Source organism: Haliotis cracherodii, unplaced genomic scaffold (genome assembly GCF_022045235.1).
Source record: "Haliotis cracherodii isolate W230 unplaced genomic scaffold, xgHalCrac1.p SCAF_9, whole genome shotgun sequence".
Taxonomy (NCBI): domain Eukaryota; kingdom Metazoa; phylum Mollusca; class Gastropoda; order Lepetellida; family Haliotidae; genus Haliotis; species Haliotis cracherodii.
In genome coordinates, this window is record NW_027266343.1 from 35,456,761 (window position 1) to 35,483,677 (window position 26,917).

Here is a 26,917-nt window from a genome sequence, read left to right on the forward strand (position 1 = left end):
CCAAATACTGATCAGTGACTTAACATTATTTCATGTACAATGTTTACCATTTATATAGTATTCCAAACAAAGTTACCATGGCGACAGGGAATTTGGAACAAGAAAAAATAGTTATCAACAATTAGAATTATCTTTTAGAACATAACACTAAATGCAATAAGGTATACTACTCAAAAGAATTTAAAGAACACTAACTACTTTTTCATATGATAAGAAAAAATCATGTGTTCTTTAACTTTTTTTTATCAGTACATAAATAGTGAGTGAGTGAGTGAGTGAGTGAGTGAGTGAGTATGGTTTTACGCCGCTTTTAGCAATATTCCCGCAATATCACGGCGGGGGACACCACAAATGGGCTTCACACATTGTACCCATGTCGGGAATAGAACCCAGCTCTTCGGCATGACGAGCAAACGCTTTAACCACTAGGCTACCTGACCACCCCTAGTACATTAATAAGTAGCGATATTCTTTTCCTCTTGATCAGTAAAATACCAGTCACCTCTGCAGAGCTATGACAATAATTACAATGATAATACCCTGAAATATTTAATTATAATTTGGTAATGTATTTTACAGGCATTTGCAGTAGATGTCAGAATACCTTGACAAATCCTTTCTAACTATCCTGAATTATGATCAAGAAAACTCTGATCATTTAAAACAGTAAATTATTGCATAGCTTGCCATGAAGAGATAGCCCTGTTATTACAACATTTTGATATTCCCTTCCATCCATTCAACTTGAAATACAAGAGGCAACTCACTTCTCAGGTTTATTCTTCGGAACATCCATGTCGTCATCTGACTCCTCCTCGTCATCAGCCGACTTCTTCCTCTTGGCTCTCTCCTGTGTCTTGCGGATGTTGTTGAGAAGCTTGTGGACGCGGGCTGGGGTCATCCCATGGATTGTGTCATACCTACAAGGAGAATGTCATCCCATGGATTGTGTCATACCTTCAAGAAGAATGTCATACCATGGATTCCTGTCATACCTACAAGGAAAATGTCATACCGCGGATTGTGTCATACCTGCAAGGAGAAGGTCATACCATGGATTGTGTCATACTGTCAAGGAGAGCATCATACCATGGATTGTGTCATACCTACAAGGAAAATGTCATACCACGGATTATGTCATACTCTCAAGGAGAGCATCATACCATGGATTGTGTCATACCTACAAGGAGAACGTCTCTGCTGTGTCAACATGAGCATGATGAGTCACAATCATCCAGGATGCACACTGTAAAGACAGGCTCATCAGTGGTTTTATAACATTTGTTTGCAGTTAAATGCTGCACTCGGCAATCTTCCAGCTATATGACAGCGGTCTGTAAATAATTGAGTCTGGACAAGACAATCCAGTGAGTGATATCATGAGCATTGATCTATATGCAATTGGGATATAATGACATGCATCAACCAAGTCAGTGATGCTGACCCTCAGATCCCGTTAGTCGTCTTTTACGACAATAATGGGTTGCTTAAGTCCATTTCTAATCAAGATCTTCACAGGGGGTTTCTAACAAGCATGGGGAACTGGTAACATAATCTGCCCTAGAAGACCCCCAGAGCACATCAACAATGATGTATGTGTTAGTACTGTTAGATAAACAATTTTTGTTACAGTTGTTTTGAACCCAGTGGCCTTCATATTCCCGAGGCAAGGAAGTTAACTGACTGTAAAAGTCTAGTTTCCACACTTGCCGAACTAGGCTGGAATTTCTGGGTTCAATTGTAGCGCCACCAGTGGCTAATACAAGTTATGTCCCTTCTATGTCCCTCCTACTGACCAATCAGATTCCACCCCTGATATCACTTGTATGTGCTTCAAACAAAATGGTGGCACCAGTCAAGACGATCAGATCGATAGTCAAGATCTATATTGTAACAAAAAGGGTCTTACTTGACGAAGAGCATCAAATCATGGGAGCACCTTGATTAAAAACATGAAAAGATCTGGAAAATATCTGTAGACGCTAAGTTGATGGTACACATGTTTTGCAAATCCTGCAATCGACTAAAATCTACACTGGAGTTTAAGGTTACGTGATTTTGATTGGACTATGCATAGACTTGTTAGGCCAAAAGTATAACTTTATAATTCCAGCCGAATTCGGCAAGGGTGGAAATTGGACTTTTATAGTCAGTTAACTCCCCAGCCCCGGGAAGATGTAAGGACTTCAGCAGTATTCCTGCAATTTAACGGCTTGGGACACACTGTGGCTTGGATCTCCACATGCAATGGCTGATGAATCCTACCCGAACTTCCTGATGAGCTTGCTGTAGATCTGTTTGACGCGTGTGTGGCAGTGATGACGACAGTCCTCCTTCATGCCCACCAGACTCGACACCTGCACAGATTAAAAACTGCATATGAACAGTTTGATTGTTTGTTGTTTAACACTGCACTCAGCAATATTGCAGCTATATGATTGCAGCCAGTGCTTAATCTAGTCTGGACCAGACAATCTTGTGATAAATATTGTCAGCAACTATCCACGCAGCAGGGTATGATGACACGCTATCATCAAAGTCACTGAGTCTGACCACCCGATCCACTGATTTAACAGGCCTTAGACCACCAAGTGAAGAACACACCTCTGGAAAAACTGCTTTGACAGATCAACTTCATGGAGGTATTAAATCACACAAAAATCTTAGATGCCAAGATCTGGTGGTCTTTTGTTCAAATCCCAGAAACAATTCACTAACTAGCAACGTTATCCTCCATATATGAGAATCACTAGCTGCACAATCATTATTTTGGGACCCTAAAAAGGATGTATTCTTCTGAAGATAAACAGCAGTCACTGTGTAAGCCTAGTACTGACCAGTGTCTTGAGTTGTCCTGCCAGTCTGGTCTCCGTGTAGGCCGACAGCATGACCTTGATGAAACCCAGTCCACTCTTGACCACCTCCCTCGTCTTGGAGGAAAGCAGCAGACACACACTCTCCACCAGCATGTCAAGCAAGTCACTCGACACCTTGTCTGAAACACACAACAGTACAAGACTCGACACCTTGTCTGAAATACACAACAGTTACAAGACTCGACACCTTGTCTGAAACACACAACAGTACAAGACTCAACACCTTTTCTGAAATACACAACAGTTACAACACTCAACACCTTGTCTGAAACATACAACAGTACAACACTCGACACCTTGTCTGAAACACACAACAGTACAACACTCGATACCTTGTCTGAAACACACAACAGTTACAACACTCGACACCTTGTCTGAAACACACAACAGTTACAACACTCAACACCTTGTCTGAAACATACAACAGTACAACACTCGACACCTTGTCTGAAACACACAACAGTTACAACACTAGACACCTTGTCTGAAACACACAACAGTTACAACACTCAACACCTTGTCTGAAACACACAACAGTTACAACATTTGACACCTTGTCTGAAACACACAACAGTTACAAAACTCGACACCTTGTCTGAAATACACAACAGTTACAACACTCGACACCTTGTCTGAAACACACAACAGTTACAACACTCAACACCTTGTCTGAAACACACAACAGTTACAACTCTCGACACTATGTCTGAAATACACAACAGTTACAACACTCGACACCTTGTCTGAAACACACAACAGTTACAACACTCAACACCTTGTCTGAAATACACAACAGTTACAACACTCGACACCTTGTCTGAAACACACAACAGTTACAACATTTGACACCTTGTCTGAAACACACAACAGTTACAACTCTCGACACCTTGTCTGAAACACACAACAGTTACAACACTCAACACCTTGTCTGAAACACACAACAGTACAACTCTCGACACCTTGTCTGAAACACACAACAGTTACAACATTTGACACCTTGTCTGAAACACACAACAGTTACAACACTCAACACCTTGTCTGAAACACACCCAAAGTAAGAACAGTCAACACCTTGGCTACACTGTGAGCACAAGTTTTTTACATTTATACCTCCAAAAACACAAACATATTGAAGTCAATTCTTAAAGGAACTCTGACTGCTACCTTTATGGCCATACAACAGTCTGGTGAGAGCCAGGAGAGTTCCACTGATCATCTGCGGGGACCCAGCAAGCCCGGCCAGCACCATCTTGAACAGGTTGCCCACTGACTCTGCAAACATCAAAGAAACAGAGGGTTAAATATTGCATAGAATTCACTTCAAAACATCTTGCACCAACTTACTTCTTCGTCATACCTTCACATCGAGCTTTGGAATATTTATTCAACTAAGTTACAGCCCTCATATAAACTCAACTTCATTTGAGAAGGATTCAAGCATTGAAGCAAAGGAACATGTTTCCAGGAAACATATGACGCCTCACACCATTAACCGCCTCAATGAAAATTCATTGGAACAATTTCATAGTTATTTGACAATTCCATGAAAAACCAGAGCATGAAGATAACATTAGAGCAGAACTGGAAACTGTTTACGAATATTTATCTTTTTCAATCATGACTTGAATCAGTTGCTGTATTGTTTGAAGAGTTTTGAAACATGTACAAGACATTCCTGAAAGTGTTCCTGAACCACGGGAGAGTATGTGGCAGACCACTAGGACTGAAATAAGCCCACACACCTGACTCTGGCTTGTCCGGGTACCATCTGACCATGGTGTCTGCCATAACCATTAGGAGGTCGTAGGCGGCTACTCGAGCCCTCTCAGCGATCTCCTTGGTACACAACATGGCCTACAACACAGAGGTACACAAACAATCTACATATGACCTCAAATCATGAGGTATGTAATTTAAAGTGTTAAATTCAGTTTATGTAGTGGTACTAATAGGAGTTATCTCCCTTTGTATGATTGGAGTTATTTCCCTTTGTATCAATCATTAAAGTAATTTCCCCTGTTTGTCACAAAACTGCTTAGAGCTAGCTGACATTGTACGTTGGTCTGCCTATTCACCCCATAATATTATTGGCTTGGCAATTGTTACTATTAACAGGAATTCACACACTGTTTTTAGGATGTAAACTACTGGCAATGTCAGTAATTCTGAAATTATGGTGCAGTAAAATATTTGCCAACTTATTACAAGTTTTCAGTATTGCTTTAGTGAGTAAACTGTTAAAATAACAAACAATAAAAAATGCATGGATCCATGGTATTTGATAGCTTAACCAAGCAATTATTTTTGCATTAATGTTTCCTCAAACCTGAAACACACAAGGCAGCGCTGACTACTGTTTCTAGATTGGTTGTTAACCAATGTGCTCAGACTGATTAAATCCATTACTCATGTCTTAAATGAACCCAATTCTGATCAGTTAGGAGTACAATGAATGTTACTGTTCATGTCAATATTGAGTTTCAGATATTTTCAACCGATTTTCAGGAACCCTTGGACTTGGTTACATCTGGAATTGAAATATACGTCTAGAAGAAACTTTGCAAATTTACCAATACCATCAAAACTGAAAAGATTCCAGCTAATTCTCTGTCCATCTCTTTATGTTCTCTTTGTTTGTGCCTCATATGCGGCGCTCCTCGACCTTAGCAAATAATGTTCTGTTCTCTTCTGATGCAGTTTTATAATCCCACAAATTCATCTGTATACACCATTAGAGGAAAAGAGGTGAAAACATTGTATCAGTTCTAAAAGAAGACTGGTTTCTGGTTATTAGTTACGGGTGCTAAATTTAATTCAGGTCAAACCAGTGGTTGATAGAGAGAGCACAACCAATGCTGTCTGGTTACGATAACACACATTGCTCACATGCTGTTGCTACCAATCCTCCTTAATAGTCCCTGATGACAACCCCGTAAAGATTCATGCTTGTCGTAAGAGGGAACCAACGGGATATGATGGTCAGGCTCGATGACTGATGCATGTTATCATATCCCAATTGCATAGAACGATGCTCATGAGGTAAATCACTGGATTGTCTGATCCAGACTTGATTATTTACAGACCGCTGTCATATAGCTGGAATTCTGCAGCATTTAAACTCAAACAAACAAACAAATTCTTATGACAAACATGGATGAAAATCCTGCCAATAACTACAGCAGGTTGCAAAAATAACATCATAAAAACAAGTTCCAAAAGGCATCTGACCTCAGGTACAACAGCCAAGAAGAATTCCATGTGCGGCTTCTCCAGTTGTTGCAGGAGACTGATGAGGCATCGCAGCCTTGGCTGGGGACAGACAAACAATGGTCAGCATTATGTAAACAATGGTCGGCAATATGTATGGGGGACAGACAAACAATGGTCAGCAATATGTAAACAATGGTCGGCAATATGTATGGGGGACAGACAAACAATGGTCAGCAATATGTAAACAATGGTCGGCAATATGTATGGGGGACAGACAAACAATGGTCAGCAATATGTAAACAATGGTTGGCAATATGTATGGGGGACAGACAAACAATGGTCAGCATTATGTAAACAATGGTCGGCAATATGTATGGGGGACAGACAAACAATGGTCAGCAATATGTAAACAATGGTCGGCAATATGTATGGGGGACAGACAAACAATGGTCAGCAATATGTAAACAATGGTCGGCAATATGTATGGGGGACAGACAAACAATGGTCAGCAATATGTAAACAATGGTCGGCAATATGTATGGGGGACAGACAAACAATGGTCAGCAATATGTAAACAATGGTCGGCAATATGTATGGGGGACAGACAAACAATGGTCAGCAATATGTATGGGGGACAGACAAACAATGGTCAGCAATATGTAAACAATGGTCGGCAATATGTATGGAGGACAGACAAACAATGGTCAGCAATATGTATGGGGGACAGACAAACAATGGTCAGCAATATGTAAACAATGGTCGGCAATATGTATGGGGGACAGACAAACAATGGTCAGGAATATGTAAACAATGGTCAACAATATGTATGGGGGACAGACAAACAATGGTTGGCAATATGTATGGGCTTCGACAAATAATGGTCGGCATTATGTATGGTGACAGATGAACATTGGTTGATATTATGTTTGGTGACAGATAAACAATGATTGGCATTATGTATGGTGAGAGACAAACAATGGTCTGGCTACTCAGCTATTTGCGAATCAACCAAGCCACGTGCATGACAAGCTCAAGTCTGCCCTGTAACACTATGTATATACAACTGATTAAATATGTTTCTTTGTGACTGTGGCTACTCACAGCCTTGGATGCTGGACTGGACTTGGCCAACGAGGTCACAAGCAATTTCTGGACTTTCTTGAGATGTTTTCTTGTAAAGTCCTGACTCGCAGGAGACTTGCCCGAGCAGATTTCCTGCAGGATTCGATATGACTTTTTCTGTAGGGTCTTGTCCAAGCTCTGTAAGTGGCATCATATATAAAGAGATAAACCGACAGCATTTTGAAGGTTAAGTTGAGTTAAGTTCATTTGAGCTGAACCACAGCATTAACTAAAATCTACATGTTTCTACAAGAATAGAAAATAGGGCCACCTCACAAATTTGCTGTCTGTATTGATCTTCAGATATTTCCTGCATAAATACTGAGCAGCAAAGAATAAAACTCGTTTCTTAAAATCGCTTGGTCCTGACAAACCTAGAAATGTAATGGGGGCGATCCATGATTCGAAGACACAATCACAGGTTTCTGGCGTGCCCAAGGGACACAACTCTGCACAGTGAATTGAAGCACTTTGGACGACTGGGCGAACCATGACTCCTCATACCTATTGACCAATTTTGGGTGTCATAATTGGTGGGGAAAAGCAAGGGATGTTTAAGCTTCATCGAATGAGACAAACATTTTACTTTTGTCAGTTTTGTCCATTTCCAATTTGTAGCAAAATTTAAATATTGAGAACTGGTTTGGAATCATAGCCCTCAAATGCTACTAGTGTATGAGGACTTATGAGTGAATTTCGAAGGTTGAGTAAACTCACCGTCAGATTAGGAACACACAAATCGAAAGCTGTCTTCAGCTGATCTTCACCCACAGATGACAGTAGAGCTATCATCAAGTCAGTCAGAGCAAGTCTGCAACAAACAATAAATGTTCTTATACATGTTGATAGGAGCCTTAAATTGGGTTGGCTCTTGCGTTTGTGCAATCTTAGCAAGATGGCACCAAGTCATGTAGAACAACGCTTGTCATTACATTATCTTGTAATCTTAGTTACACAAATTGCTCATGGCACAATGTCCACAATACTACTGTTAGTTTGTTTGTTTGTTTGTTTGTTTATTTGTTTGTTTGTTTATTTGTTTGTTGTTGTTTTTTGTTTAATGCATTACCAAGAAATATTCCAACTATATAACATCAGCCTGTAAATAACTGAGTCTGGACCAGGCAAGGATGTGATCGATATTGTGAGCAATGATCCACAATGTCAGGGTACGATGACAATTGACCAGGTCAGCGAGCCTGACCACCCGATGCATGTGGTCACCTCTTACGGCCAGCACAGGTTGCTGGAGGTAATTCTAACCTGGCATCCCCAGTAGGTACATCAGCACTGAAAGTGGGCACCAGATCGTGTAGCCTTACCTGTCTCAAACACAGGATAATATTGAACTAGATATTAAACAATGTCTACAAAGCTACTGCTCACTTTTTTACGGCTGTGGAGTCCTCTTCATCCATCTTGGAACAACTCTTGTCAAAAAATGATATCACTAGCTGAAAAAAAAATAAAGTGGACATGTACTGAAATCAATGATGATATACCGTATTCGACGTATTAAGCACCCCGCTCTAATAAGCGCCCACGGCGATATTTGCTGATATATTGGCTGGTGAACAATCCCAATTAGCACAATTGATCAATGTACACAAGACTTATTTATTTGCGTATACTACACACTTATGGGCAATTTAATTCTGGTAAAATATATCTGTCATACATAAACATTTCAGACTGTCACCATAAACCACAAAATCTATCTTTTTTCACCAAAATAATATTCTAATAAGAGCCCCCTATTTCTAATTTTGAGGAGGCCCTGGGCGCTTATTATGTCGAATACGGTACTTAAAAATGGCTTCTCCTCCCAAAACATTCCTGTTCCACACACACACTTCAACATTTCCCACACACTTTCCCAACAAGTGTTCCTTTCAGGAATGACTGCAATAGTCTGGCAGCCATCTAAATAGCATCATATCTTAAACTGAATCAACTTAAATAAACATTTGGTTTGAACAAAATCACTAACGATAAAAGCACAACACCACTGTGTGTGTGTTAGTTGTGTAACGCCACACTCAGCAATATTCCACCTATAAGACGGTGGTCTGTAAATAATTGAGTCTCGACCAGACAATCCAGTGATTGACATCATCAGCATTGATCCACGCAACAGGAATTGCTGACATGCATCAACCAAGTCAGCCAGCCTGACCAACCGATCCAGTTAGTCACTTCTTACAACAAGCATAGTCACCTTTTACAGCAAGCAAGCGTTGCTGTAGACCTATTCTACCTTGGATCTTTACAGATCAGATACTATTATGTGAAAAATAAATTTTTCAAGCATCCCAAACTATCAAAAGGCACCAGTTCACCACTAGACCTATCTTTGTGCCAAGTTTGGTAAACGCAACTGTTAGTCTACTGTCACACGTCCTCAGCCTGGCTCCGGGACTCACCTGTTGATCACAGATCTGTATATAGGCTCGGACAGTCTCCAGCACTGCCAGCCTCTGGGCCTTGTCCCCCTTCTCCTGATCCTGTGTGAACAGGTTGAAGAGGATGGGGAGGAAGTTCTTCCCAAACCGGGCCAACTCCGCCTTGTTGCTGTCTGGAATACACACATCAACAGTGCTTAATATGGAAATAAATATCAAAGGTGTATTACTTGTATAAAACGTTTTATGGAAGACATTTCCAAATTTGACGCATCAGTGACAAAAATGCAATTCTGATGCAATTCCGTATTTTGACTTGTACCATATGTTCCTGTGTTTCTTCAAGGGAAAAATTGACTTGCCTTTGCATGTGTTTGGAATGGGTGGCACCAGTGGGGCAGGATTTCCCAAACACCTGGTATCATCATTATTTGATAGTAATTCATAAAGACATTCTCATGATACAGTTGGAAACTTCAATGGATTTCTTAGGATTATGGATGAGTGAGTGAGTATGGTTTTACGCCGCTTTTAGCAATATTCCAGCAATATCACGGCGGGGACACCAGAAATGGGCTTCACACATTGTACCCATGTTATGAATCGAACTCGGGTCTTCGGCATGACGAGCGAACACTTTAACCACCAGGCTAACCGACTGCCCCTCACCTCAACCAAGCATCACCCCATTGATTATAACCATGTTAACATGAACTGGTTATTTTTTACTTTCCATGTAGTCAGCAGTATTACAGATGACAACTATTGACTGATCTGTGGTAATTGTGCCTGGAGCAGACAAACCAGTAAAGCTACAATCCAACAAGGCTAACAGACATAAATGCAATCACAGATGGTCACATGACAACCTTCTACTGTCCACACACATTGGTATTTTTTACCACCTCATCCCTATTTAAATCATTTTTATAAAAGACAAGGAGTACTGTGTCAAAACTTGAATCCAATAAAGACAAGAAAACAGAAATCTTGACTAACAGTGTAAAAGTTTGTTTACCGTTGTCCACGTTCTGTGTGATGAGTGACCTAAGCGAGGCCAGGACCTTCATACGAAGGTCAGGCCTCTCCGTTATGGCGCTGCCAAGTACTTTCGCAATGCCTTTGAAGGACTGTAACCCAAAAGTGCAAAAATGTGAAGAAAAAACAACACAGATACTTCTAACTAATCTAATTTTTTTTAAGACATAGCATTCATCAACAATGTCTTCATAGTACTGATTCCTGGAGGCAGTACATTAAGAAAATAAACATTATTACAGTTGAATTGACATTAATTGTTCAAATTGACTTGTAATAATAGCTACACAACAACAAAATGCTCTAAAACAATTTCCAAACAAACAGGCGTTGTTTCTCACTTTTTGTTTAATATTTTGCATTAAGTCTACACTAAACAAGGAAATATATATGATTTGTTTTGTTTGTTGTTTGACGCTGCACTCAGTAACATTCCAGCCACATGTCAGCTGTCTGTAAATTATAGAAGTGAGGTGAGGTGAAATTGGGTTTAACGTCGCGTCCAAGATTATTGCACTTATATAGCGACGTGCATGCACGTGTGTGTGTGGCTGCTTGTACTAGTCCGAACTGATGCTGATTTATAGTGCTAGCCCACAGAGATACCATGCCGCAGTTTAACATGAATACCCCACTCAGACACAGTATTCTGACCAGTCTTTGTTTTAGCCCCTTAATGCCAAGCGCCAGACAGGGTAACAACAAGTACCATCTTTTAACGTCTTTTGGTATGACGCGGCCAGGGATCGAACCCCGGACCTTCCGCTCTCCGGGCGGACGCTCTACCACCAGACCATGGAGGCAGTTGTAAATTATAGAATCCGGACAAGACATTCAAGTGATTGATATAGTGGTCAACAATGACACATAATCAACCAAGTCACCGAGCGTGACCACCTTCTCCATTTGGTATCTCTTATGACCAGCATAGTTTCCTGGGTTCCTAGAGCAACCCAGAATCCCCAAGGGAAATATGAAGTTCAGTCGCTGGGATCAAGTTACCTGGAAATGACGAGGTCTGACTTACCTGTGCAATGTCTGTGGGATGTTTACAGAATCCAGGCAACAAGGACCAGATCTGTTGCTGTAACGCCTCATAGCTTTTAGCGGCAACGACATTCTGCTCCGCGGCACACTGCTGGGCTGCAGAAGGACAAGACAAGTAGTAGTCGTTGGAGAGTGAGGAGGTTTGATATGGCCTGTATTAATATTCCAGCACTATCAACGCAGGACACTGAGAATGGACTTCACACATTGTACCCATGTGGGGAATTGTATAGGCTGGTGAATTTTTATGATGCTTGTTTAGTGTAGACACGAACCATTAAGGCAAAATGAGACTGAGGATGGGATTTGATGATTATTGTATGGTCCTCCATATCCTGGCTCTCCACATCTCGCTCTCTCGCCTGACTCACACACACAGACACATACACAGACACATACAGAGACAGAGACACAGACACACCACCTTGTCCTAGAGGCAAGAATTATGAAGTGAAGAACCACATGTTTGTGTTCGTCCCCTCTCCCTCTCCCAAACACCACCCTCACATCTCTCTGTGAACCATGCTGTTAGAGGCAGGAAGTAGGACGTGAAGAAGCCCAGCTCTGTGTTGTCCCCATCACCCCCACCCCCCTCCCACACACACGTCCACCCAACACCACCCTCACCTCTCCTGTCTGAACCGTGCTGCTAAAGGCAGGATGTTGTCCCCACCCCCCTCCAACACACACGTCCACCCAACAACACACTCACCTCTCTGTCTGAACCGTGCTGCTAGAGGCAGGAAGTTGTCCCCACCATCTTCCCCCCACCCCCTTCCACCCAACAACACCCTCACCTCTCTGTCTGAACCGTGCTGCTAGAGGCAGGAAGTTGTCCCTACCACCTTCCCCCCACCCCCTTCCACCCAACACCACCCTCACCTCTCTGTCTGAACCGTGCTGCTAGAGGCAGGAAGTTGTCCCTACCACCTTCCCCCCACCCCCCTCCCACACACGTCCACCCAACACCACCCTCACCTCTCTGTCTGAACCGTGCTGCTAGAGGCAGGAAGTAGGACGTGAAAAAACCCAGCTCTGTGTTGCTGACGTTATCCCGGAACACGGGAATCAGCCAACTTCGAGGGAAGTCCGGGTCATCTCTGGAACAAACCAACACTAATCAAGGCAATACTGAGCAAAGAATTTTGGGTTGACAAATCAAACATATCAGTCAGAAAAAGAACACCGAAGGTTAAAACCATAAACATTTGCAAAATAAGGCAGTCAAACACCAGTCTTACTGGCCTTAATAGCTAAAACTTTCTTCCATGATAAATATTGATGAGACGAGTTTGAACAATGCAGCTAGGTTACCAGTACTGGCAGGTTTAGAAGCACATATTAAACTTCCAACCATAAACTTTTAGTACTATCTCAACAGGTCCACTAAAAGTAACGGGTTGGTGTCTTTGTACTGAATGACTGCATCTTTCATAATGACCATCCCCTGATATCCATGTTGTTGATCTGCAGATTCTATTAAAGTCCAGCGATAGAGTTTGGCTTAATGCCACATGTCTTTCAATCATAGCACATCATGTCAGCTTGATGTTGGAGCAGAGCATGAAGTGATACTGATCTTTTTACCACTTTCCTGAAACCCATTACTACAAGTATGGTGCCGACAAACCAAGAAACCTAATCTGGGATTCGAACCCATGACCATAGACTTCTGGCACGCCTAAGGGATGCAACTCCGTACAGCGAATCTGACCTCGATAAATGGGCCACCTATCAGCCTTGCCATGAAAGAATGGCTGACAATGTCCACATATAAAAGCTTTCACCACAATAACTATATTGATCCCCATTGCAACCTCACTTTGCACTTTGCACCAAACCCTAGATTATATCTCTGGTCAAAACCTCTTTCATTCAGCTAAGATTTTATCAACATATCACAATCAAAACAGAGTCTGAAATGAAACTATAACTGTTGAGACATCTTACCCATCACCAGAAATCTGAAGAGGTACAGCGTCTAAAAAGAGACGAGGTCCCATGGCCTTGACTGCTGACCCCAGAGCAATGTCAAGGTCAACTCTGTAGGCAAAATGTGGTGTTTCCCTCAGATCAGCCATAGACAGGAGACACTACAAAGAAATGTCACAACCAATGAACGCTGAGCATCTTCAGTAAGAGTGCATAAATATTATACAATTACAGACTTTTCAGTTGTCAATACATGGTATTTTGGACATGAGAAAAACAATATGTCAACTACATGATTTGTACTTGCTGAAAGAGCACTTACCTTCTTCAAGAGGGAGTGACACTGTTTTCCAAATGCCTGAAAGTACAATGCTAAATTTCATTTCCTGTAGATAATGCACACCTGGGGCATAATACACTCACTCAATTCTTGGGTACAAGTCTTGGGAAAAAAAACTTTTCCGTATATAGTGAGCAGTAAAAAACAACATAGTATCGCTTCAGGTCAACAAACAGGAGATAACAAACTTGAAAATTGTAAATTTGAAATTAGCAAAAAAACACCACTAGACATGATGATTTACAATCTACAATTTACAAATGATTTACATTTTTATTTACTGTATGTTAGGCAGTGTTTTATATGCAGAGATGATGTGTAATTGTCTCATGAAACACACCAGAAACAGCAACCAGCAGTACACATATTTTCTCTCCGATGTAACAGTGATTAAGTTAAAAGATACCCAATAATACCACTCAAAAACGGTGTGGTTTACACAAGAAAATATAGTACTCCTTTTGAAAGAAACATTAAAGTTTGAAACTAACCACTACAACAATATTCCTAAGTTCTATTAATCTCAACGGATAAAGGCGAATCTATCACGGAGAACCAGTTATCAATGTTCTAAGTTTGCTACATATTGGAACTGAACAAAAAATGAAACCCTAGTAAATATGTTTGTCTTGTTCAAGCAGGACTAGCTACAAACTCTGAAGGCCAGTGAAATAAGGTTTACACTAGTGATGTGGACTAGTCTTAAGAAAAAAACAATGAGCTTTAACAAAACCATGACAGATCAGTTCCTGCTGCTACCGATGGTTTGCTCACCTGGAAGGCCGACGCCCACACCTGCAGTACCGGCCCCCATGCGGAGTGATACTGGTAACTAAGGCCAGTCTCCAGGGCCTTCACGATCTTGTGCACAGGAGAGCTGGATCCAGTCTGAACCAGTTGAGTCAGGATATCACCAGATGGAGCCAGACATTCTTGTAGTAACAGCTGGAGACAAGACAATCAACATATTTCAAAATAACAGAGTTTTTTTCAACCTTCCAGGGGTGACAATAACTAATTGACAGACTGGATCGTCTAGCTAGCAGTCAGTCAGTCAGTCAGTCAGTCAGCATGGTTTTATGCCACTTCAAGCAATATCACAGCAGGGAACAGCATAAATGGGCTTCACACATTTTAACCATTTGGGGAATCAAACCCAAGCCTTGAGCATGACGGGCGAACCCTTTAACCATTAGGCTACCTCAAAGCCCCTTGCAGTTGTGACCATTTAGGATGAAAGTTAAAGACTTCTTGACATAATCATGATATCAAAATTGAGGATGTCTTGAACATGTAAAGAAGTATTACAAAAATGCTAGGATTGACTTATGGTTCCTGGGTTAAGCCTGCTAATTAATGTTGATAATTTTCATTCATAGAAACACATGAAGATAATTATGTATCCGATATTGAATTAATATGTATTAATATGACTAGATTGTCAATGGGTACCTTAAGTGTGGCAGATGCACACTTGACAACATCCAGTCTGTCAGAGAGGAGGCAGACCATACAAGCCGACACCAGTTTGGGCAGGTGACTCACACACAGCCGTGGGTCCAGTCTGAAGACATCAACACACATCCAGTTAGTTCACACTTCATCAATGATGAACCCAAGCCAACCATTATGACACCAGAGGTACAGGAGCTCACCTTTACAAAGTGACACGACAATCTGATGGTTTTGAGTGAGTGAGTTGGGTTTAAAACCACTTTTAACAGTATTCCTGTTATATCGCGGCGTGTCAGCTTAATGTGGGAGGACCGGCTGAAGTGATGCAGGTCTCAGACCCATGAGCACGGGTATGGAGCTGACAAATCTAGAAACATAATCAAACCCACAATCATAGGTTTCTGATGTGCCCAAGGGACGCAACTCTGCACAGCGAATCGCGACTTAGACGACTGGACCACTCATGCCCCCTCTGATAATTTTATGAAAGTGAGCTAAATTTTGAGAAACCATGCAAATTGAATGAATCCAATTGAGTGCAAATGTAGCAGTAAGTGAGTGAGTGAGTGAGTGAGTGAGTGAGTGAGATGGGTTTAACGCTGCTTTTAACAGTATTCCAGTTATATCACGGCATGTCAGCTCGATGTGGGAGGAAAGCCCAAAGTGATGCAGGTCTTAGAAGTTTACCACTTTGATGAAATCAGGAATCAGTAGTGGGTGTGGCCTCGTTGTCTTTGGTTTAGAAAACGAACACACAAAAAATGCTTGTTTAGCCAATCAAATGCCATGGAATTGCTTGCAATTTAGTTATTAATTATTGATTGGCTGAGACACTAATGATCAGTTGTTAGCTCACCTGTACAGGTTGACATGAGCCTTCTCCATGACGGCGAGCCACGCTCGGACCGGCTGGCTGTCACTCTCCGATGGCTGGTAGTCATACATAGCCTGTAAACACAACATTGTTGCAGACTGTACCAGGTCTTGTGACACAGAACGTTTCATACCATGTGAACTACCAAGGCTTCATACCATGTGAGCTACCAAGGTCTTCATACCATGTGAGCTACCAAGGTCTTCATACCATGTGAGCTACCAAGGTCTTCATACCATGTGAGCTACCAAGGTCTTCATACCATGTGAGCTACCAAGGTTTGTGAAAAAGCACAGATCTCAATTGTGATCAAAGTCTTGCTGTAGATTGCTTCACATCATGCTACATAACAATTTCCTCTCCATGATATTTTATCAATGTAAATATTTGTGAAAAAATGACAAATATCATAATTTGGGGGAGGAAAGCGTTATAGGGTAATTTTAGGTTGGGTTTAACGCCGCTTTTAAAATTATTCCAGTTATATCACGACGTGCCAGCTTAATGTGGGTGGAAAGCCCGAAGTAATGCAGGTCTCAGACGTTTACCACTTCGGAGAAACCCATGAGCATGGGTATGGTGCTGACAAACCTAGAAACATAATCAAGGCGAACAGGGACTCGAACCCACAACCATAGGTTTCTGGCATGCCCAAGGGATGCAAATCTGCACAGCGTATCGTTGCACCTTAGATGACTGGGCCACCCGTGCCCCCCATGCAATCAACTAATCCACCTCATCCACATCGACAAGCATATGTCACTATTACCACCTGGGAGCCCAAATAAGTTTATTCTAAAAAATAGTGAGAGTGTATAACCCAAATTATAACTAATCGCCAAAAGCATAATGGTTGGCATCTCTGGTTTTCCCCTCCTCCCATTTGAATTGGAACATATGGATGAACGTACCGTGATGATCTGTGCATTAAGCTCTGCAGACAGACATGAAGATTTAGGTTGGGAACTGAACAGACCATGTAGAGCCTGAAGACCACACGACCGTATCAGCTGAAAATAAAGAGTAGTAACAATGGTAAACAATCAGATGTCTTACGCATTTTGAAAGACTGCTTATATTGGAATACAATCAATGATGTTTTACATTTGAGTCAGGCTACTTTCATTATTTGTAAAATAGACATGAACTGATATGCACCTTATTTTGAGGGAATAATCCTTTCTTTCTTTATTGTTTAACGCCACACACAGCAATACTCCAGCCATAAGATGGCGGTCTGTAAGTTATCAAGCCTGGACCAGACAATCCAGTGACTGACATCATGAGCATCAATGCCATGCATCAAACAAGTCAGCAATTCTGACCACCTGAATAAAAAAGTTGCCTCTTCCAACCAGTATAGGTTGCTGGGGACCAATTCTAACCCAGAATCTCCCACTTACCACATTGCTGACAGTCATGACCTTGAGAATTGTCTCACAAACGACTTTGACGCTTGACTGAGCAAACTCTCCTATTATCTCCTTCAGCAGCGTCAACACATGTAAGCTGTCCACAGCATCTCCAGTACCTATAAGGGAACATGGTTGATTTCAAAAGCACAGACAATTCCGAATGAATAAATTCAGCCATAATTCATAATAATCAGTGAATCGTAGTTCCATTCACACATGATACAGAGCTCCAGATAACTTTTCGAGTAATTGAGTTTTTACTCGAAGGTTTCTAATTTAATTGGGTTATTACATTTTTCATTGGTTAACCAATATTTTATTCAGAATAAGTAGGTGGGTTGGGGAAGTCCAGGATTAGATCTTATCGTTCATGCCTTGCGGGTGGATGGTTTTGAGATCGAACATCCATTTGAGTTCATTGGACCGGCGTCTGGCCGGATTTTGCTCGTGAGATTTCTGTATGTCTTATATGGGCCGACTAGATTGTCAGGTAGATCCACCGCTTTTGCGATGTTCTCGGTTGATTTGGACTGTGTTGTTCCAAATTCAACTTGCTTCCTCTTACTAGATGGTTCGACTTGGACCACCGTAGTAATGGAGCGGCTTTCTAAGCTGCTGAAGGAGGATATTTTATTCACTCACCTTTTCATCACTCTATTGGGTTTTTCCCAAAATGTTTAATCATTTTGAGATTTAAAAAAAAATGAAATAATGTTTTAGATGTAAATAATGGTTCTATATATAGGCTGAACTCGGAAAGTAAATAAGCTTGTAATTGTGTTTTGGAAATTAGCTCCGTTGTACGCATGCTGAAAAAGTTTCATAGGGTATTTAAGCGTGCTGTTTTCAAAAAATTCAGTTTTCCATTTAATGCATGCATTTCTTTACACAAGTTAATTGAAAGTAAATTGGTTTTGAATAATTTTGGGGAGTCTTTTACACAAATACTCAGCTTCTCTGTAGCTCTGTTTATAAGACGCCTTAAAGTCCTATTTCTGTGAACAGAATATGCCCTGGCCTTATAGTTGACTATTTTGTTTGCTCGTCAGCAATATATTCCGGCTAAATGATGGCAGCAAATAAATAAAAAAATCTGGACCAGACAAGCAAGTGATTGATAATATGTGCAACATCCCATGCTGTGGTGGTACAATCACATGATATCAACTAGTTAGTGAGTTAGTTAGGTTTAATGCTCTTTTAACATTATTCCAGTTATATCATGGCGTGTCAGTTTAATGTGGGAGGAAAGTATGAAATGACGTTTACCACTTTGGTGAAACCCATGAGCAGGGGTATGGTGCTGACAAAGCTAGAAGTATAACCAGGGCGAACCGGGATTCGAACCCACAATCATAGGTTTCTGGCGTACCCAAGGGACGCAACTCTGCATAGCGAATCGTGACGCCTTAGACGACTGGGCCACCCATGTCCCCCATAAAGTCTACTAATCCACCCCATTCATTTAATCACCTCTTTGGACAAACATGTTGCTTTTCCAACCTAGGAGCCCACATAAATTTATTCTAATACATAATGAGTGAGTTTTACGCCACTCTTTGCAATATTCCAGCAATAACATGGAGGGTATCTCAGTGGGCTAGCACTATAGCACCTGTATAAGTCTGGATTAGTAGAATTAGTCAGACAGACTTGTCCAGAGGTACCAACATCATCCACCCACTCCAGCCTTACCTCCACTCTCCTCGATCTGCTGCACACAGTACTTGGCTGTGAGGGAGGCCACAGGGTGATGGGGGGGCGGGGTCTCTCCCTGGGTCATACACAGGCTGGCTTTCAGCACGATGTTAACTGCATGGTGTGCTGACTTTCTCACCTGGGGACACAAACAGTGACAATGTCGGACAATTGGGAGAGCAATCTTTAAACGCAGGATTATTAACAGGTCGCCTTAGCTCAAATACTACCGCAGCATTGAACAAGTCATAACCATTGTTGCTAGTGTTACCATGACTACAACAGTGTTACCATGATTGCTCCAGTGTTGCTACAGGGTTCCTAGTGTTGCTACTAAATTACAACAGTGTTGTTACAAGGATACTACAGTGTTGCTCCAGGGTTACTATGTAGTATGATGAGCATTACTTCAGTGTTACAAGAGTTCCTATAGGGTTACTACAGTTACAACTTACGACAGTGTTACTACTGGTTACTACAGTATTGTGAGCATTACTACAGTGTTACTAGTGTTACTACAGGGTTACTACAGCTACAACTTATGACAGTGTTACTACTGGTTACTACAGTGTCAGGAGCATTACTACAGTGTTACTAGTGTAACTGTAGGGTTACTACGGTGTTATGAGCATAACTACAGTGTTACTAGTGTTACTGTGCTGCTATAGGGTTACTATAGTTACAACTTATGACAGTGTTACTACAGTTACTCCAGTGTTATGAGCATTACTACAGTGTTACTAGTGTTACTGTGCTACTATCATGACTATAGGGTTACTACAATTACAACTTACGACAGTGTTACTACAGTGTTATGAGCATTACTACAGTGTTACTGTGCTGCTATAGGGTTATTACAGTTACAACTTATGACAGTGTTACTACAGTGTTATGAGCATTACTACAGTGTTACAGTGCTGCTATAGGGTTATTATAGTTACAACTTACGACAGTGTTACTACAGTGTTATGAGCATTACTACAGTGTTACTGTGCTGCTATAGGGTTATTACAGTTACAACTTATGACAGTGTTACTACAGTGTTATGAGCATTACTACAGTGTTACAGTGCTGCTATAGGGTTATTATAGTTACAACTTACGACAGTGTTACTACAGTGTTATGAGCATTACTACAGTGTTACTGTGCTGCTATAGGGTTATTACAGTTACAACTTATGACAGTGTTACTACAGTGTTATGAGCATTACTACAGTGTTACAGTGCTGCTATAGGGTTATTATAGTTACAACTTACGACAGTGTTACTACAGTGTTATGAGCATTACTACAGTGTTACTGTGCTGCTATAGGGTTATTATAGTTACAACTTACGACAGTGTTACTACAGTGTTATGAGCATTACTACAGTGTTACTGTGCTGCTATAGGGTTATTACAGTTACAACTTATGACAGTGTTACTACAGTGTTATGAGCATTACTACAGTGTTACAGTGCTACTATAGGGTTACTACAGTTACAACTTACGACAGTGTTACTACAGTGTTATGAGCATTACTACAGTGTTACAGTGCTACTATAGAGTTACTACAGTTACAACTTACGACAGTGTTACTACAGTGTTATGAGCATTACTACAGTGTTACAGTGCTACTATAGGGTTACTACAGTTACAACTTACGACAGTGCTACTACAGTGTTATGAGCATTACTACAGTGTTACTGTGCTGCTATAGGGTTACTACAGTTACAACTTACGACAGTGCTACTACAGTGTTATGAGCATTACTACAGTGTTACAGTGCTGCTATAGGGTTACTACAGTTACAACTTACGACAGTGTTACTACAGTGTTATGAGCATTACTACAGTGTTACAGTGCTACTATAGGGTTACTACAGTTACAACTTACGACAGTGTTACTACAGTGTTATGAGCATTACTACAGTGTTACAGTGCTACTATAGGGTTACTACAGTTACAACTTACGACAGTGCTACTACAGTGTTATGAGCATTACTACAGTGTTACTGTGCTGCTATAGGGTTACTACAGTTACAACTTACGACAGTGCTACTACAGTGTTATGAGCATTACTACAGTGTTACAGTGCTACTATAGGGTTACTACAGTTACAGCTTACGACAGTGTTACTAGAGGGATACTACAGCATTACCACAGTGTTACCACAGTGTTACTACAGTGTTACAACACATACCTTTGGTTTCCTGTGTGTGATGAAGGTAAGCAGCCCTGTGTATATCTGTTGTGTAGAGGCGTTCGACCACACAGCGACCTCTTGCACTCGCAGAACGGCTGCCAGACTTAGAAGCAACTGAAACATACATCATCTCAGCTGCAGATTGCACATGATACAGCTTATATAAATCTATAATACAGATTTGATTAATAATGTGACAAATAATTACATATTTCATTAATAACATGTCTGAGATTACAGGCTTTATTGACAGCATGATCTATATCTAGATTTCATAAATATAATGATATGTAATTACAGATTTCAAAGACAAAATAATCACTAACTACAAATTTACACTTGTCAGAGGGGTACTCAAAGTACGTGATCTAGACTACCAGTTGTCTGACTTTCATTTTTTGTGGAAGCCTCGGTGCCTGAGTGGGTTAGATCGCTGACTTTGTGTGCTGGCAATTAGGTGCCTCACTCTGACAGTGTGGGTTCGAATCCTAGACGGGACTCAACCCAAAAAAAGTACAAGAATCTGTACTTTACTAAGAAAGTGTTATCCCAAATATAACATTTGTTACAAATTTGAATGATAAAATGAGAGTTCAATAAAAATGTGATGAATGATAACTAATTCCAATGACAATATTATCAACAATTATTAATTTCATTGCAAATATTATCTCATATTACCGATTTCAACAATGAGGTTGAATTAGCATCACTGTATTTTGCAAGCATATCAAGTATCTGCTTGGCTACTTGGGAGAATCGACTTCTCAAGACTTGTACGGGAACTCTGTTGATAAAAATTATAAAGTATATTAGTTCACAAAATTACCCTGACTTTTCATCCATGAGCTAGGAAAGAAAGATTACCCTTTTCATATGTATTTCAACAGATCATGTGACACTCCCATGTGCTTCTATCATTGCCATGATTGCCAAACATTTGTTATTATGAATTTCCTTTAAGTATTGTGTGAGTGAGTGAGTGGGTGGGTGGTTGAGTGAGTGAGTGAGCTTCAAAATGTATTCCTGTTATATTACGACGTGTAAACTTGATGTTGAGGAAAGCCTGAGAGATACAGATATTAGATGTTTACCACTTTGGGGAAACACACGAGCACAGATATGAGGCTGACAAACATAATCGGGGACAACCAGGATTCGAACATACAATTATAGGTTTCTGACCAAGGGACACAACTCTCCACAGACAATTGTGGCACTTAAGATGAAGAATGGCAATGACCCAGTCCGTAACATGCATCACTGACTTGGTTGATGCATGTCATCATATCACAACTGCATGAATCTCAATCGCTCAATTAACAAAATCACTAAAAAGGCCGAGTCTGACAACGCAAGGGGCGGTGGGGTAGTGGTTGAAGCGTTCGCTCGTCACACCGAAGGCCCAGGTTTGTTCCTCACATGGGTATAATGTGTGAAGTGGGGTAAAACAATTGCAATCTGGAATTCCACATGTTTCTACATTTTCACAGAGAAGGGACCATGGGTATTATGTAAAAAACAATAGTCAGAACATTCCTGTTTGATGATGGCTGCTCAACGATCCCTCATACAATACCGGGTATTATAGCTAAAATGGATACAATTATCACTAAACCGCCCGCATGTTATCAGAAATGAGTGGGCCACTGCAACTTGATAATGCCCTCATATTGCTTGACGCCGGGCCAGTATCATGGCGTCGTTAGGTGACGTCATATGATAGGGATAGGTGATTGCAGTAAATGTTTCAAATCCAATATTGTTGTTTCTTTTTATTTGATAACAAATTCCATCCATTTCAGCTATAATAACGGTAACGCTATTTTCAGGGCATTATCATTTGAATAGCCCTTAGTCCTTTCAACTTCCCTCCCTCGTCGGGCAGTTAATGGAAGACCTCAGGCTTCTGCAAATGATAATGCCCTGAAGAATAGCGTTACCCTTATAAAGTTGAAATTAATTAATGCACTCAGGACAGATAATCCCTATTACAGTTTTAAGTCTGACTGTACACTGACCTTTTCATGACAAGACTGAGGAGGTATCCAATCGCAGCCATTGACTCTTCCCCTTCCACTGTCTCCAGGGCCGTCATCTACAACAAAATGCTCAACATCTGCATCTAACAAAAAGTCTATAAAAAGCCAAGTTGTCCAAACTCAGAGCAAACATAAGAAAGCTGCTCTTCAGCTTCGCTCTCAGTAGCCTCGACACTGACTGGCTGATTAGAAAGTTCACCTAATGCGACCTTCTTTTGACCTCCCACAGAGAGGTATTGTATTGGAGATTGTATTCAGTTAGTTGCTGAGACGGTTATTCAAAATATTGAGGGAGGAAGTGAGTTTGATTTTACGCCGCTTTTAGAAATATTCCAGCAATATCACGCAGGGGCGCCAGAAATGGGCTGGACACATTTTACCCATGTCGGGAATCGAGCCCTGGTCTTCTGCGTGACAAGCCATCGCTTATACCACTAAGGAACCACACCATCCCCAGAATAATGATTCAGAGCCGAGAAAACTGGATGGAGTGATCCTAATGTGCGACATGGCTTGCTATTTGTGCTGATCCTAATGTGCGACCTGGCTTGTTACTTGTACTGATCCTAATGTGCGACCTGGCTTGCTACTTGTACTGATCCTAATGTGCGACCTGGCTTGCTACTTGTACTGATCCTAATGTGCGACCTGGCGCGCTACTTGTACTGATCCTAATGTGCGACCTGGCGCGCTACTTGTACTGATCCTAATGTGCGACCTGGCTTGCTACTTGTACTGATCCTAATGTGTGACATGGCTTGCTATTTGTACTGATCCTAATGTGCGACCTGGCTTGCTACTTGTACTGATCCTAATGTGCGACCTGGCGTGCTACGGAGTACTTACCAGTGCAGCAAAGTACTCTGTTTCCGTCTCCTGACCGCCCTGCTGCTTGATGACCTCCGTCACGGCCGCCAGAACTGCCAAAACCTGCAGCCACACACCAACAGGGTTTCACCCAACACACAAATGTCCCAAGGGACGCACAATAATATTCATTACATCTACAGCGCATCAAGAGAATTTACATGAGTCTGTTATTTCATCCATCAATCATGATCACTGTCCACATGATCATTGATTCATTCCAGGCCTTAAACTGTGGTTTGGTATCTCAGTGGACAAGCACCATGAAACCGGACTAGTCTGAACTAGTACATTGAGTGAGTATGGTTTACCCCCCCCCCCCCCCCCCCCCCCCCCCACATACACACACACATGCACGCACACACACACATGCATGTTGCTATCAAAATGCAATAATCTTGAACATACCATTAATCCCCATTTCACATCACCCCCATTTCAACTTTCTTAATCACTAAACTGACATTGTTATCAGCATGATCAGGTATCAACTTTGTAAAAGAAGTCGGAACAAAGTTAACATCCTCTTGAAACTTGTTTGTTGTTTAATGCTGCACTCAGCAATATGTTCAGCTATCTGACAACGGTCTGTAAATAATCAAGTCTGGACCAGACAATCCATTGATTTACATCTATCCACGCAATGGGGATAAGATGACATGCATCAATTAAGCCAGCGAGCCAGACCACCCCATCCCGTTAGTTGCCGTTTACGACAAGCAGTCGCTTCTCAAAGCAAGCATGGGTTGCTGAAGACCTATTCTACCCCAGATCTTCAAGGGTATCCTCTTGAAAGACAATTGAGTTCTCCTGATTGTAAAAGCATTCACAAAAAAGATCATATCTATGGGTCCATCACTTACCTCCTTGTGCACAGCTGAATTTGAGCTCCAGTATCGCTGAACTTTACTGAAGGTTTTATTTGTACAATCTGTCCAGTTTGTTGCCCAAGTGTTAAATGTCTTCGCACCGACAGTCTGGGTGTCTGTCTGGGCGTCCATGTCAGATATCTTGTCATCATCAGCTTCTTCATCATGTTTACTCAGAGCTTCAACTGTCAGTGAACTTTGACCTTAAAAAGATCAGAGTGAGTGAGTGAGTGAGTGAGTGAGTGAGTGAGTGAGTGAGTGAGTGAGTGAGTGAGTGAGTGAGTGAGTGAGTGAGTGAGTGAGTGAGTGAAGGAGCCTATCAGTAAAATCACAGTCACCAGAAATTGTTTCATACATTGCATCCATGAGGAAATGAACCTAGGACTTTGGCATGGAAAGTAGGGCTGGGACGGGTAATTCGGGTCGGGTGGGTCCTGAGCAGGACTCGGGTACCCACAGGACTACCCGAACCCGTGGTTAGTCACGTGATATATTGTTTAATGACAAAAAATATCTAAAACTCTATGGTTACACTACAAGTCAATAATGTTCCCATTTCTTTCTGACAATGCACCCATTCCTTCTGACTTATGTTTGAATAAAGATAATCTTCAGTCAACTTCAGTGGATGCATGACCAGATCGTTTTATACGTGTATCTAAATACATTTTGTCCAGGTCTATGGTCAAACTATTCACCAATCGGATATTTTGTACCTATTTCTTGAGACCTACAGCGGGTACCCGGGTAGGGTCGGGTAATAGGGGGGTAGGTACCCGGGTAGTAAATTTGGACTTGTCCCAATCCTAATGGAAAGCCAACACTTATAGAGAAGTGTCACCCAACTACTCCAGTCTTTTCTATACTTGTTGGTTCCACATAAACCATGTAAACATTAGTGATCCTATTAAACTTGATTTGCTTGTTTGTTGTTTAACACCACACTCAGCCATATTCCATCTATATGACAGCGGTCTGTAAATAATAGTCTGGACCAGAAATCCAGTGATTGATATCATGAGCATCGATCCACACAATTGGGATCGATGACATGCATCAACCAAGTCAGCGAGCCTTACAACCTGATCCTGTTAGTCGCCTTTAACGACAAGCATAGTCGCCTTTACGGCAAGCATGGGTAGCTTAAGAACTGCTATGAAACTTGAAATTAAAAAAAAACAAAACACATATGTAATTGTTACTATAATGAAAATAACATTTACAATAATTTCCTGAAACTACAGCAAAGACTCAGTGTGCAACGATGTAAACTATAGTGTGGCTGTGAGATCGCTGACTTGAAACTGTAAACACTACCTGATGGTTGATTAAAGAATCTGTGTTTTGCGGCTTCTCTGAATTTCTTCGACTCGGGGTTACTGTTACTGCTCTGTCCTTTCTTCCATGTTCGCCCCTTATTTTTCTTCGAACGAGCCAATTTGTACCCCATGGTAATTACCGTAACCGTTCGTGCTCACACAACTCCACAAATCTTGTAAACATATCCGAACTGCACGTGTTCAGAAAAACGGAAGTTAGTAAATGCCAT

At 41.3% G+C, this 26,917-nt stretch overlaps 1 protein-coding gene across 1 annotated transcript in view; it reads right to left on the reverse strand.

Moving 5' to 3' along the window:
* The window catches only part of LOC139452635 (RRP12-like protein), a 32,469-nt gene extending 5,552 nt beyond the window's left edge, over positions 1 to 26,917 (reverse strand). Inside the window, exons 1-27 of the mRNA XM_071234172.1 lie at positions 26,686 to 26,917; positions 25,363 to 25,571; positions 24,479 to 24,562; positions 23,612 to 23,688; positions 22,272 to 22,377; positions 21,588 to 21,704; positions 19,407 to 19,548; positions 17,700 to 17,827; positions 17,208 to 17,306; positions 16,279 to 16,370; positions 15,420 to 15,531; positions 14,742 to 14,912; positions 13,950 to 13,985; positions 13,646 to 13,788; positions 12,674 to 12,795; positions 11,676 to 11,791; positions 10,629 to 10,740; positions 9,632 to 9,783; positions 8,595 to 8,662; positions 7,926 to 8,019; positions 7,188 to 7,346; positions 6,105 to 6,185; positions 4,619 to 4,730; positions 4,041 to 4,148; positions 2,838 to 2,995; positions 2,266 to 2,357; positions 768 to 920 (exon numbers count right to left, since the gene is read on the reverse strand). Of these exons, the coding sequence (XP_071090273.1) occupies positions 768 to 920; positions 2,266 to 2,357; positions 2,838 to 2,995; positions 4,041 to 4,148; positions 4,619 to 4,730; positions 6,105 to 6,185; positions 7,188 to 7,346; positions 7,926 to 8,019; positions 8,595 to 8,662; positions 9,632 to 9,783; positions 10,629 to 10,740; positions 11,676 to 11,791; positions 12,674 to 12,795; positions 13,646 to 13,788; positions 13,950 to 13,985; positions 14,742 to 14,912; positions 15,420 to 15,531; positions 16,279 to 16,370; positions 17,208 to 17,306; positions 17,700 to 17,827; positions 19,407 to 19,548; positions 21,588 to 21,704; positions 22,272 to 22,377; positions 23,612 to 23,688; positions 24,479 to 24,562; positions 25,363 to 25,571; positions 26,686 to 26,818 (3,176 nt within the window). The 5' untranslated portion in view covers positions 26,819 to 26,917. The remainder of the gene's footprint in view (positions 1 to 767; positions 921 to 2,265; positions 2,358 to 2,837; positions 2,996 to 4,040; positions 4,149 to 4,618; positions 4,731 to 6,104; positions 6,186 to 7,187; positions 7,347 to 7,925; positions 8,020 to 8,594; positions 8,663 to 9,631; positions 9,784 to 10,628; positions 10,741 to 11,675; positions 11,792 to 12,673; positions 12,796 to 13,645; positions 13,789 to 13,949; positions 13,986 to 14,741; positions 14,913 to 15,419; positions 15,532 to 16,278; positions 16,371 to 17,207; positions 17,307 to 17,699; positions 17,828 to 19,406; positions 19,549 to 21,587; positions 21,705 to 22,271; positions 22,378 to 23,611; positions 23,689 to 24,478; positions 24,563 to 25,362; positions 25,572 to 26,685) is intronic.